General features: G+C 40.3%; 1 protein-coding gene across 9 annotated transcripts in view; it reads right to left on the bottom strand.

Annotated features, from left to right (window-relative positions):
* relch (RAB11 binding and LisH domain, coiled-coil and HEAT repeat containing) overlaps positions 1-13,253 on the bottom strand; it is a 127,288-nt gene that overhangs the window by 28,265 nt on the left and 85,770 nt on the right. For all 9 annotated transcript variants that reach the window (XR_004416640.1, XM_033048925.1, XM_033048935.1 and 6 more), the window contains 6 exons: positions 8,052-8,123; positions 7,831-7,971; positions 7,548-7,712; positions 6,090-6,237; positions 5,379-5,535; positions 4,769-4,892 (listed from right to left, as the gene is read on the bottom strand). Coding sequence is in view for 8 of the 9 variants with exons in the window: in XM_033048925.1 (XP_032904816.1) it covers positions 4,769-4,892; positions 5,379-5,535; positions 6,090-6,237; positions 7,548-7,712; positions 7,831-7,971; positions 8,052-8,123 (807 nt within the window). In the remaining variant the exon portion in view is untranslated. The remainder of the gene's footprint in view (positions 1-4,768; positions 4,893-5,378; positions 5,536-6,089; positions 6,238-7,547; positions 7,713-7,830; positions 7,972-8,051; positions 8,124-13,253) is intronic.

Below are 13,253 nucleotides of genomic sequence, written 5' to 3' on the forward strand. Positions count from 1 at the left end.
ACCAATCACTCACACACATTCACATCCCAAAGTCATGCTGGAAGGTTAATGACTACTATGAATTGGCTCCAGTGCAGGTGGGTAGTAGAAACTGGCGTTGATAACAATGTGAGAAAATAGGTTGAAGCAAGATAATTAGACTGACGGGTATAATACAGGAGCCAATATTGATTTGATGGGCTGAATAGCCTTATACGTCAGAAGGAAGTAAATGAAAAATAAGCAAAGTACAATAAGTCTCATCTTGCTGGTTCATAAATAAATATCTTGGGTGTCCGAGAGGACGATTGAATCCTTGAACAATTCCTATGTTTCTGTTAAGAGATTCTTACCAGGATTAGAATTTATCGAGTGGGATACAACTGGAAGGCATGGATAAAGGAAGGATTACTGTGGTAAATCTTGCTTTTGTAAATATGAAGCACTTCAAAAATAAACTATTCAAATATTGCAGCAAGCCACTCCAATCAAGTAAATGCTCCATTGTGAAAAATATAATCTGACAACACAGGTTAAAACTCTCTGGACCAGCTTTCTGTGGACCGGTCCTTCAGGTTTTGAAACTGTAGGACAAATATCTATGAATTAATTAACTCTATCAAAGACCCCACTGATATTAGAATCAACTAAGATCTGTACTAATGTGTAGGTAATTAATTTACTGGTGCAACTTGTGCAAGCTCAGCCGATAAAAACAGAAAACTTGTTGTAACCCTTGCATAACCCAGGGAGTGTTGGACAGTTAAAAAGCAGAGTTTTCCTGCTCAGAGGAATATGATCAGGGGACATTTTTTGTCAGCTGGCACTTGTCAGATCCCAAAGATGCTGGACTTGAGAATTTCAACTAATTGTAGCTTTTCTCAAGTTGCTCAACATTTTAATCTTGGTGCTGCTATTTAACAACCACACTGAATCGTTAATGATCAAAGCAGCAATTTTAGAATAAAAACCAATAGGGTGATTGCACGAAAGGTCACTGGGTCATAGGTCTTCACGCACGGAGCCGCAAAATCCAACTGGGGTACATACGTCACTTCCGGTACATGTTATTAATGCTAGAAACGCGTACTTTCAAACCTGTTAAAAAACGCTAAAAAGGTTAATTTTTGCGCTGTAAATAACTGTGCAAGTCGGGGTGACCGTGAGACACAGCTATCCTACTTTAGAGTTCCAAAGATTAAGAAAAACGAAGGTAAAGAGAAGAGAGAGCTGAAGGGGCAACAACAGTGGTTAGCGGACATTCGCCGTGCAGATATAAAGATAGAAAATATCGGGAATTATCGCGTTTGCTCACTGCATTTCATCAAAAGTAAGGCATTATTGATGTTTTTTCTTTATTCATTTGTTATATAAAAAGTTTTAAGAGTGAAAAAACCATCAGTAAAATTGCAAAATCACCCATGGCGCTCAGGTGGGTTTTAATATGCAAAAAGAAAACGCTTCTGAAGCTAAATTTACCATTTAAATAATCGTAAACCATAAATGCGTTTTGAAATAAATTTTACTCAGATGCAAGCTAAGGAATGGGATAATTGTCAGCTGTTAATTGGACATAATCAACTTCAGCAAATTTACAATATCTTTGAAAGGGAGTGGGTGTTTAAGCTGTCAGGGCATTTTATTATTTGCCAAAATATATTTCTCAATGTTTCTTGTTTAAAGCCTGCACAATCACCCAAACTACTTATTTATTTATCATCTAATAACAGACAAGCCTGCAGCATGGAATGATTGTAAATTTGCTGAAGTTGGTTATGGGCGATTTTGCAATTTCACTGATGGATTTTTCACTTTTAAAACTTTTTATATAACAAATGAATAAAGAAAAAACATTAATAATGCCTTACTTTTGATGAAATGCAGTGAGCAAACGCGATAATTCCCGATATTTTCTATCTTTATATCTGCACGGCGAATGTTCGCTAACCACTGTTGTTGCCCCTTCAGCTCTCTCTTCTCTTTACCTTCGTTTTTCTTAATCTTTGGAACTCTAAAGTAGGATAGCTGTGTCTCACGGTCACCCCGACTTGCAGTTATTTACAGCGCAAAAATTAACCGTTTTAGCGGTTTTTAACAGGTTTGAAAGTACGCGTTTCTAGCATCAATAACATGTACCGGAAGTGACGTATGTACCCCAGTTGGATTTTGCGGCTCCGTGCGTGAAGACCTATGTCCCAGTGACCTTTCGTGCAATCACCCTATTGGAACAAAGTAATCAGGAACTGCAGATGCTGGTTTGTACCAAAAATAGACCCTAACTCATTCTCTGTTACATGCACCAGATTGCATCTGGGCTGCCTTCTCCACCTATGCAAAACCCATTGATTTCATTAACTTCACCACTAACTTCAAACTTAAATTCACTTTGTCTCTCTTTGACCCCTCTCTCCCCTTTCCTGATCTGTGCTTCCATCACAGGGGGCAGCCTATCAGAATCAGAATAGTACTTTATTTGCCAAGTATGTTTTGCAACATATGAGGAATTCATTTGCCAAGTCAGTCACACAAATGAAAAGCAACAGAACACCAAAACAACATTTTAACATGAGCATCCACCACAGTGACTCCTACACATTCCTCACTGTGATGAAAGGCAAAATAAAGTTCAAGTCTCTTCCCTTTGTTCTCCCGCGGTCGGGGGCCTCGAGCCCTCCGTTGACAGGACGATCTTGACACCCGTAGCCGGCGGCGTTTTGGCCCTCCACGTCGAGACGATCAGCTCCTGCATCGGGGGGATGTCAGCTTACCCGTGCAGACGTCTACTGCAAACCTATCGACTCCCACAGTCCTCTTCTCCCATTCCCTTCCCCTTTCCACCAGCTTAACAATTCTCAGCTCTTCTATTGTTATCTCACACCATCTGTCTTTTCATCTCTTGCCTTTGCCCAAGCATCTTCCCATCAACACCTCTCACCCTATCCCGTCTGTATCTACCTATCACGTCAGGCTTTGGACAGCCCCTCCTCTTCCAACTTTCTTCTCCCCCCCCCCTCCCCTGCCCTCCAACCACAATCAGTCTGAGGAAGCGTCCCAACCAGATATGATATCTATCCACGGTACACAAAATTGCTGGGGAAACTCAGCGGGTGCAGCAGCATCTATGGAGCGAAGGAAATAGGCGACGTTTCGGGCCGAAACCCTTCTTCAGACTGGTTCAAAAACCCTTTTGAACATGATATCTATCCACGTTCTCCATACATGCTGCCTGACCCAATGAGTTAATCCAGTGCTGTGTTTTTTGTAAATCAGTGTCTGCATTTCATTAGTTATTCCTTTAGAAAGGAGATGAGGAATTTCTTTAGTCAGAGGGTGGTGAATCTGTGGAATTCTTTGCTACAGACGGCTGTGGAGTCCAAATCATTGGGTGTATTTTTATACGGAGATTGGTTGGTTCTTGATTAGTCGATTAGGCAGGAGAATGGGGTTGAGACGGTGCAACAGATCAGTCATAATTAAATGGGTGGGTACACAAAATTGCTGGAGGAACTCAGCGGGTGCAGCAGCATCTATGGAGCGAAGGAAATAGGCGACGTTTCGGGCCGAAACCCTTCTTCAGACATAATTAAATGTTGGGGTAAATGGGCCGAATAGCTTAATTCTAATCCTATGATTTATGAATTTACAAAGTTCCTTGTGTTTACAAAATTCTGATTCACCTCGGATTAAATTAATCTATCAACATCTTTGAATGATTTTGCCACACTATTACATCATCATTTGTTGTACCAACATATCTGGTATCTTTCATGTTGTTTTAGTATTTTGTTCAAAAGTAAAAGGACCAATACTTAAAAGTAAAAGGATCAACACTTGTTTAGATGGAACACCTTATCTATCACGATCAAAGCCACAGGTGCACTGCTAACAAGTGTTGATTTTCCTTTCAGATGCAGAAAGTAGAAGAAAAACAACAAGCTGGACAAAATCCTGCCCTCATACAGCTTAACATTTTATATTGGTGGGAAAATTGGGCAACTTGCAGAGAAGGAGCATATGATTCGTGCCCCCTCCCTCTTCTCCTGGCCAACAGCCCCCACATTTTGGCTTTTAGTCAAATGTAAATTAAAACTGGATCAACACACAAAATTATAACCAAGGCTTTTCTTCCAAGGCAAGCATTTTACATACCTGCAAATCAGCTGCAAAGTGGTTCTTAACCCATAATTACATTACCATAATTCCAAGGCTAGCATTTCACAAAATCTTCCTTGGACCGTTCAATGTTAAACTCCCAAAAATACCCAGATCAACTGGCCAAAGTTAATTTAAAGATTAAAGCAGCAAGAAAAATAGCAATTTCACTCTACGATGATTGCATTCTTGTATTAGGTTTATGAAATTGGACGTTGTAGGAAAAGGATACAATGTTCGGTTTTGCACTTTCCCAGCTGTTACTAACTCAACCTTGGGCAAGGTGTGGTCATATTATTGTGATTGATCAAATTAGAAATATATTTTGAACAACTGGCATAGAATGTACTATTTTAAACAACTTTTTCCCCCCCAATGAAAATTAGATCTGGGGTTACATTTAATTTGATTTAAATTTCATCTAATTATAGAAGAAATTCAAGAGTGCAAGATCAGGACAATTTAGATCACATTTCATTCTCTTTTCTGCACAGTGGGCAAAATTAAATGTCGTCAAAATATACTAATATTATGAACAATGTAATCAGTTGAAATTTGGCCAACAAACAACTATATATAATCAATGTTTTTCTGTATATAAACAAATTTCACTAGCAAAATTAATAAATCAACTCACCTTTGTATTTGTAAAAATTTTACCAAATGTCCTACAAAGCTTCCAGAAATACCGGGAGAAGTCATGAACACAAGATGTTGAGGCAACATTAATATTACCGACAGTTTCTATTAAATGCGGTAATCTGCAAAGAAGGAGAGCCTTTTGTAAATTAGAATTCACTTTGTGATCAGATCCCTAAATATTTGCAATGATGAATGCAAATAAATCATTACCAAGCCAACAAATGGTTCATTATCATCCTCCAACAACTTGGTTCCAGCAACTCAGTATTTTTGTATTTAAGAAGATTTGCCAAACAAATCATAAATCAATACCTCCAATATGCTAAAAGCATGAATATTATCAGCCTCTTATGACTTGAAAAAATAAACCATACACCTTCAGTTTTGAGGATGCCTTGAACAAAAGGATAATATTTAACAAAAGCGTTTAAAAGTAGCTTCAAAGGTGCATGCGTAAATTAAATGTCGTTAAAAGATACTAATATCTTGACTAATGTTTAAATATCTTTAAGAGAATGGCATGATGAGCATTATGGTGCAGTAACCACCTACAGCAGGCAGGTTCTGAAGGGGGATTGTTAGAAAGTAGAATGAAACCAACTTACAATTGGTTAACGACCCATAATAAATTTTCCCAGCCAGTCGTGCCCTCGTGCTCCAGTTGATTGTCATACAGTTCTAAAAGCACTGACAGCTGTTCTCGACTTCCAATGATTGTTGCCACGTCCTGCAGGGGAGAGGCTGGCCGAGGGAATCTGGTCACTGGAGACAGTTTTAAATAAATAAGAGTTCATGACAGAGGAACACACATATATAAATGGTTATGTTTTTCTGTAATGGAAGCATTTTTCACTTCAGTTATCTTTTACAAACTATGAAAACGCATTTTTATTTCCCTTAGTTGGATGAACTTAGCAAGGTAATTTAGTAACAAGAATGGTCAGTCAAGTTTTGTGCCATTGCTGACCTTGGGCATGTGAAGTGACAGTCGGAGCCACAGTCAGCTTCAGACTTCACTGGAGATGATGAACAAACAACAGTCAAAGACTATACTTATCAAATAATCTCATTGTGAAATATCATGTTAAATGTTTTTCACTCTTATGACAGTCCTTTACATTCTTAAGTAAATGTGCAGGACCTCAGTTGGTTAGTTCATTTTTGAAATACCGTTAATGGATGTAACTGAAAAACAAAATGACTTCCAATATCTAAAATGCTCTGATTTAATAATCAAATAGGGCCACATTAAAATAGCATTCCCACATAATATTATTTAAGTAACATTAATGTCAGATCAATGTACAATACACTACCCTCTATCTGTGGTATTTCTCCTTGAAGTTTTGCTTTGCTTGCAAAAGGAGCATTTTTCAGCACCAGGGCAAATAATGGTGGAATCAGTGACTGCATGGCTGAAAGATGTAGGTGCAGTTTATGTTCATCAAGTCCATGCTCTCCATCCTAAATGAGAATATGTAAAATAAGAAGTGTCAAGGTTTGAAAAATTATGCACAGGGTCAGGAGACCCTCCACTGATGTCAAATTAATAAAGTAGCAAAATTGCAAGACAATGACTGCACAAAATCAAATCTTAATCTTATTCAACACCTAAATTAGAGCCGAAGGTAGACATAAAATGCTGGAGTAACTCAGTGGGACAGGCAGCATCTCTGGAGAGAAGTAATGGGTGATGTTTCATGTCGAGACCCTTCTTCAGACTGATTATTATCTAAATTAGAGTCTCTATGATAGCGGTCACAAATACACTGAAGAATTTGAACAATCTGACTATGAACTGATTCCAAAGTAATTATCCAGTTATTCACACCCACACTGATTACCTTATAGGCCTTGTATTCAATAAAGCAATGAAATTGATCTTTCTTTTTGCCCATGTTAGTACCCGATTCGTGTAATTATAAAACATAACAAAAATCACCCGCCAATTGCCTGTGTCTAGCTTTGGAAGCAAATTTCTTTATTGGCAAAACAAAGATGTTGGTTAAAAAATTAGTTGGAGATGACATTGTTGAGAACCACGAATTTGGCTAAACAGCAGGGTGGATGATTTGAGTATTCCACTCCCCTAGACCTAACATTATTTTTTACATGTGGTGCAACCTTTGTCTAATAAATCTTATACGTTTTGATTTAGAAAGCAGTGCTTGAAAGGGTAATGGAAGCAGATTAGAAGCAGAGCTGAAATTGGCATAAACATGGTAGGGTTTTAGATTATTAAATAAAATTAGAGAACAGGACATTAGGGATAACGATGCCATAACTGAGAGTTGGTAAAAGACAGAAAACAAAAGGAATAACAAATCATTTTCAGTTTGGTACGCTGTGACTGGAGGGGCAGAAAGGACCTGGTGCCTTCGTATGCTCATTATTGAATGTTGACAAATTGAGCACACCAAGCAATTAAAGTTCAATAATCCTCAAATGGTACAATGGCAGTCAATGCAAGGACATTCAAGTAGATGCGGGTGAGGGGCAGGACAGGCCATGAACGATCTAATCTACTATGTAGCAAAGAATTCAGTGGAAAATTCCTACAGGTGCACATACAAAGTTTCTTGTCCGTTCGGCAACAACACAAACACCCATCTTGTTCTCTTTCAAAATGGACGCTCCTCTAAAACCTCAACCATAAGGATTGGTTGAGGTAATGTTCAACCAAGATACAACCCAGGCTGGCAAGTACAGGGGATGCCGTTCGGTGGACGCGACTTGGCACCAACTTAGAAACAGATGCTTTATTTTTCACCTACCCTGAGTATTTTTTCAGTGTTGCTTAGTAGAGTTGGAATGAGATGTGACTGGAGTTTACCCAATTCTGTTGTCCATGCTGCAAATGCTGGCAGGAAAACTTGATGCGTAGCATTAACCACCCTCTCAGAGGGGTCATTTAAGGCTGACATTTGCAGTTCAAAACCCTGTGGTGAAAAAAAAGGCCGCATACATATATCAAAGGACAAAAAGTGGGAATTTCCATGAAGATATTAGATCTGAAAAAAAATACCATAACCTCAGACTCTTGGCACAAAACAATACCTGCAAGTATTTATCAGGATCATCAATATAGGCCATAATAATACCAAGACTTTTAATAACTGCCTCTCGCACAAGGTCTGCCTTATCTTCTGTCAACATCTGCTGCAGCATTGAAAGCACCAGTGAACTGCGAATCTCTTTCTGCAAGAATAAAAAAAGTGGTTAGCTTGGTAATCATAGGATTTGCTTGTTTTGAACAGAAAGATGTGAATGTTTCTTACAGGCAAGTACGGTGCAAGTGCTCCGCAGGCTTCTGCCACCAGCAACCTTCGCTCTGGGTACTTGTGATTGATCTGGAAAAAGGATAATTGAAAAAAATACTCTGTACTTCTGATAATTTAGTTCAAGTTCACATCATAACAAATATGTGGTTAAAAAAAATGCATGTAGAAGCATTTCCACTGACAGGATTACATTTGTATGTCATTCCCATACTAAAGATGCATGCGTATTCAAATATTGAACGTGTTTCCAGTAACCCACTGACATAATATCCCGCAACACAAATGTGACAGTAATATCAACGTCTACATTTTTCATTTGATTGTTATTTGACTTAAATCTTCATCAAATTAAAGAAATACCCATTTTTGGAGGGGTCATTGGACTGGAAGCATGACAACAAATACCATAATTTCAACATCAGTGTACAGACACTAAATTACACACAGTTGGTTCCCAGTAAACTGTTTTCACGCAGGTTATTGAACATATCATTGTTCACTTTATTTCCAGTAAAATTAGGTTGGAACATACTGCTTAACCATTGATGCTCCAGCAATGCAGCAACTATAACCACATTTAAGATCAGATGCCCATGCAACTGGCTCCCTGCCTCACAAGTAGATGGAGCACTAACAGGCAAAAACACTCCAATTTAGGGGCATAATGCACCATGCATCCAGACCATTAGCACATGTTAGGGATTGTCGATTTATATAGCATGACCACACTAGTTTGAATAGAGATTACGGGCTTGATTGAAAACAGGTGGAGATAAGAGGATTTTTATTTTACATGTGTAGGAAGGAATTGCAGATGCTGGTTTAAACTGAAGTTAGACATAAAAAGCTGGATTAAATCAGCTGGACAGACAGCATCTCTGGAGAGAAGGAATGGATGACGTTTCGGATCGAGACCCTTCCTTTTACATGGTGCTTTTAGATGATAACACTTCAGTTTACTTAAAAACACAGCTTGCGAAATTTCAAACTATTTAAATCCTTGTGAAAAGTCATTAAATTGAGTACAGTTTTTTACAGCATGGAAACAGGCCCTCAGTCTACTGAGCCCACACTGACCACCATCACTCATTCTCAGTTGTTCTGTTACCACACTTTCTCATCCACTCCCTACACACAAGGAACAATTTTACGTCAGCCAATTAACCAACAAACCCACATGTCTTTAGAATGTGGGAGGAAACTGGAGTATCTGGGGAAACCCACCCAGTCACAGGGAGAATGTGCAAACTCTACACAGACAGCAGCTAAGCTCAGGATTGAACCCGGGTAGCCGACGCTGTGAGGCAGCAGCTCTACCAGCTGTGCTATTGTGCTGCTCTTCAAAAAAGTTCCCCCTAGGTTCCTATTAAATTTTTCTCATCTCACCTAAAACTTATGTGCTCTGTTAAAAAGCTTTCAACAAAGAGCAGCTATTGATACACCAAAAGCAAAACATTGTAGACTGTGGCATGTACTATTATGGTTACATATATTAAGATCACATTTATTGTATTATTATCTATATTACTAAAAGTCTGATCTTGACCACTTCCTGTTGTTCTGTATATTGATTTTAGAAAAAACCCTGCCACTTACGGCTGTGATTTTTGGCCATCTTACTCAGAGTGCCCCTCCGCTGCGCAGGACAAGAGGACTTTTCCCATAGATGAAAAATAAAAGAGTTATTAGTGTTTAAAAAATGTTGAGATTCTCTCTCCTGAAGGCCACGTCCCTTCTGGAGGGACTATAAAACCCAGAAGTGTTGAGTGCCTCAGTCAGTCTCTGCAAGATGGGGGGGGGGGGGGGGGGGAGCGAGAGGTTCACGTCTCTCAGTCCGAGCTGTGAATAACACTGAACACATGTCTACTAAACTGTGAGTGGTTTTACTGACCTGCGGTTTGAAAATATTGTTTGGAAATGCTAAAGCTGTGTTGCCTTTGGTTTGGAAATGTTAAAGCTGTGTTGCCTTTGGTTTGGAAATGCTAAAGCTGTGTTGCAAGGAAGAATTTCATTGTGCCTCTGTCAGTACATATGAGAATTAAATATTCTTGAATGTCAACTCTTGAAAAATTGATATGTAAAAAATTGGAGCTCATGAAATACTCAGCATGTCAAAAAGAATCTGTACAGAAGGAAACAAAGAATTAATATTTCAGCTTGCTGTCCTTTCATCAAACTTGGCTAAACTTCTATTGATAAGCCACTGAACTGAAACATTAACACAAATTTTCTCTGCACTGCTGTGTCCTAACATGCCTAATGATTATTGTTTTTGTGGCAAGAAAGGCACATGGCATGCATGCACACTGGAGTAGTGTGTGCACTTGTGGTCACCACACTGTAGGAAGGATGTGGTTACGCTACAGAGAGTTCTGTAGATATTCATAAAGGTTTAATCGGCATTGGAGGGCTGGCATCATCAGGGGAGATTGAATAGGCTAGGTTTGTTTTTCCTGGAGCAAAGAGGCTGAGAGGTGATATGATAGAGGTATATAAAATTATGAGAGGTAATGATAGCGTAGATAGATTGAATGTTTCCCATGGTAGGGGTGTTAATAGATTTAAGGTGAGAGGGGAGTTTAAACAGGATCTGAGGGGTACAATTTTTAAACAAGAATAGTTGGTATCTGTAGAGATGGTTATGGTGGCAGGAACAGCAGCAACATTAAAGCTCCTGTCCCACTTACGTGTCCTTGACACGCTAATTACGCAACCTCGTGGTCGCGTTGAGGCGTGACGGTCCCGCGAAGGTCGCGTGCGATTTCATGCGCCCGCACAGCCGTCTGGAAAGCGTGACATAATTTGAAGATGGACACAAAATGCAGGAGTAACTCAGCGGGACCGGCCGCATTCTCTGGAGAGAAAGAATGGGTGATGTTTCTTGTCGAGACTCTTCTTCAGTCTGAAAGAAGGGTCTTGACCCGAAACGTCACCCATTGCTTCTCTCCAGAGATGCTGCCGGACCCGCTGAGTTACTCCAGCATTTTGTGTCTATCTTAAATTTTCTTGGCCCCGCTCTGGGAGTAGAAGTGGGGGCGGATCTGGATCGCAACGGCCGTGAGCCCCAGGCCGAGTTCGGTGATAGTTTGCTTGCTTCTACTGCTGTTGAAGGTGAGGGTCTGCCAGGGTCGCGTCGTGCCAGGGTCTTGGGCCTGTCCCACTTTGGCCATCAGTTACGCGACAGGCCGTTGGCGCGCGAAGATTTCGTTCACTACAAAAATTTCGGAGCCCCGCGCACAACTACATACCCCTCCGCGCTTCTCAGTGGGACCGGCCCCGCGAGGCCATACGATGCCCGTGCGCCTCAACGTGACGACGAGGTAGCCTAATTTGCGTGCCAAGAACACGTAAGTGGGACAGGCCCTTTAAGAGGCATCTTGACAGGTACTTGAGGGGTATGGAATTCATGCAAGCAAGTAAATAAATAAATTTCTTTATTTATATAGCACATTTTTAGTCAACTTGCATTGACCCCAAAGTGCTTCACATAATTACATCCACACACGCAGGCAAAGGTGGGTGAAGTGTCTTGCCCAAGGACACACACAGGCAAAGGTGGGTGAAGTGTCTTGCCCAAGGACACAACGACAGTATGCACTCCAAGCAGGATTCGAACCAGCTACCTTCCGGTTGCCAGCCGATCGGTAGGCTTCTTTTGGATAGGCACGATGGATAGAAACACAGGAGTGCACAAAGGAGGTATGTTTGTGCAGTATGAACCCTTTCTGGCAGAGTACAAATTTGATCAAAGAAAGCTTTCTTTTAACACATGCAAATTAAACCGATTTGCATTTCAAGATATCTTCCCCACAAACAGCCTAGTTGTTGATGGAATATGATTCAAAGAGACAATATTACTATTATTTCCATTTTATGTGATGTGATCTACTACTTGTAGGGTTATCCAAACCAATGTACTAACATTTTTTATTCATATAACACAGAGAATACAACTCATGTGTTACAATTTCACAGTTACAAGAAAAAAAGATGACGAATCAAAGGATGCCAATAAGTTTCGCCACTTATGGGTCTAAATGAGATTGCTCTGAATGCAAGAAATATGAATAGAAGGCCATGTGAGCTATTGAGTCTGTTCTGCCTTTCCATGAGATTATGGCTGATCACTGGCATTGATTCCAGTTCCCTTTCATAAAGGAAAGGACATGTACAGATTGAGCATAAAACCTAAATGTAGAGCTCAAAGCAAGGCAGTCGCTGATACACACAGAATCTGAAGGAGGCCGGTCATTGATAACGTTGCTGAATCAACAAGGCAAAAACATTTTTCTCGCATCAGCTTGGACTATTACCATCACTCTATGCCCTCGAGTTCTTGATCAGTTCTGACAATGAGAAACAATTTCTCTTTAGAATTTTTCAATACTCCTCATGATTCTATCAATACCCTTCATGATTTCAAATAATTGTTTTCCAAGCATCCAAGTCTATCTAAATAACTTCTTCTTCTTGCGCTTGAGGCAGCAGAGGTTATGTAACGCCCACCAGGCGCTGCAGCCAGTTCAATGTGCTGTTGTCGAGGGTCGTGAGGTCTACCCCTCCACCAGGAGGGCGGAGGACAGCGCAATCGAAAATGACGTGCTGCGCACTTTGCTGGTCTGCTCCACACACGCAGGCTGCGGATGAACGCAGCCCCCAGCGATGTATGTTGGCGTTGAACCGGCCGACACCTGTACGTAGCCAGTTCAGGGAGACCCACTCTTTGCAGGGCAGGTCCGAGCCGGGTGGGGCTGTGGTGTTCGGTGCAACAGTGAATTGCGGAGGTCTAGAAGTCTAAATAACTTAAATCCCATGTCCCTAGAATAATTTTCAAAGCCTTCACATATTTCCTCAAACCTGGCACTCAGACCTAGAGAATCTGCTTCTGCTATATTTAGACACGTTTTAAAGTTCACCACGTTCCCTGGTCTTGCATTCCATATCTCAATTTATAAAGTCCAGGATCTCAAATGCATTTTTCAATTTCAAGTTCAATTTTCACATCTCAGTTTTTCAACTGTATTCAATTGATCCTTCCCACATTGATTACAACAAATAAACAAACAAAAAAAAGGAAAAGGGGAGGGCACAGTACATCTGGAGGGTTTGCACATGGAGAATGCCATGATGCTTGCATTGCTTCCCTGGTTAGACTATCAATGGTATAGCACTTTAGTAGTCATCGGGTGGCGCCACGCG

This window comes from Amblyraja radiata, chromosome 2, assembly GCF_010909765.2.
Source record: "Amblyraja radiata isolate CabotCenter1 chromosome 2, sAmbRad1.1.pri, whole genome shotgun sequence".
In the NCBI taxonomy this organism is placed as follows: Eukaryota; Metazoa; Chordata; class Chondrichthyes; order Rajiformes; family Rajidae; genus Amblyraja; species Amblyraja radiata.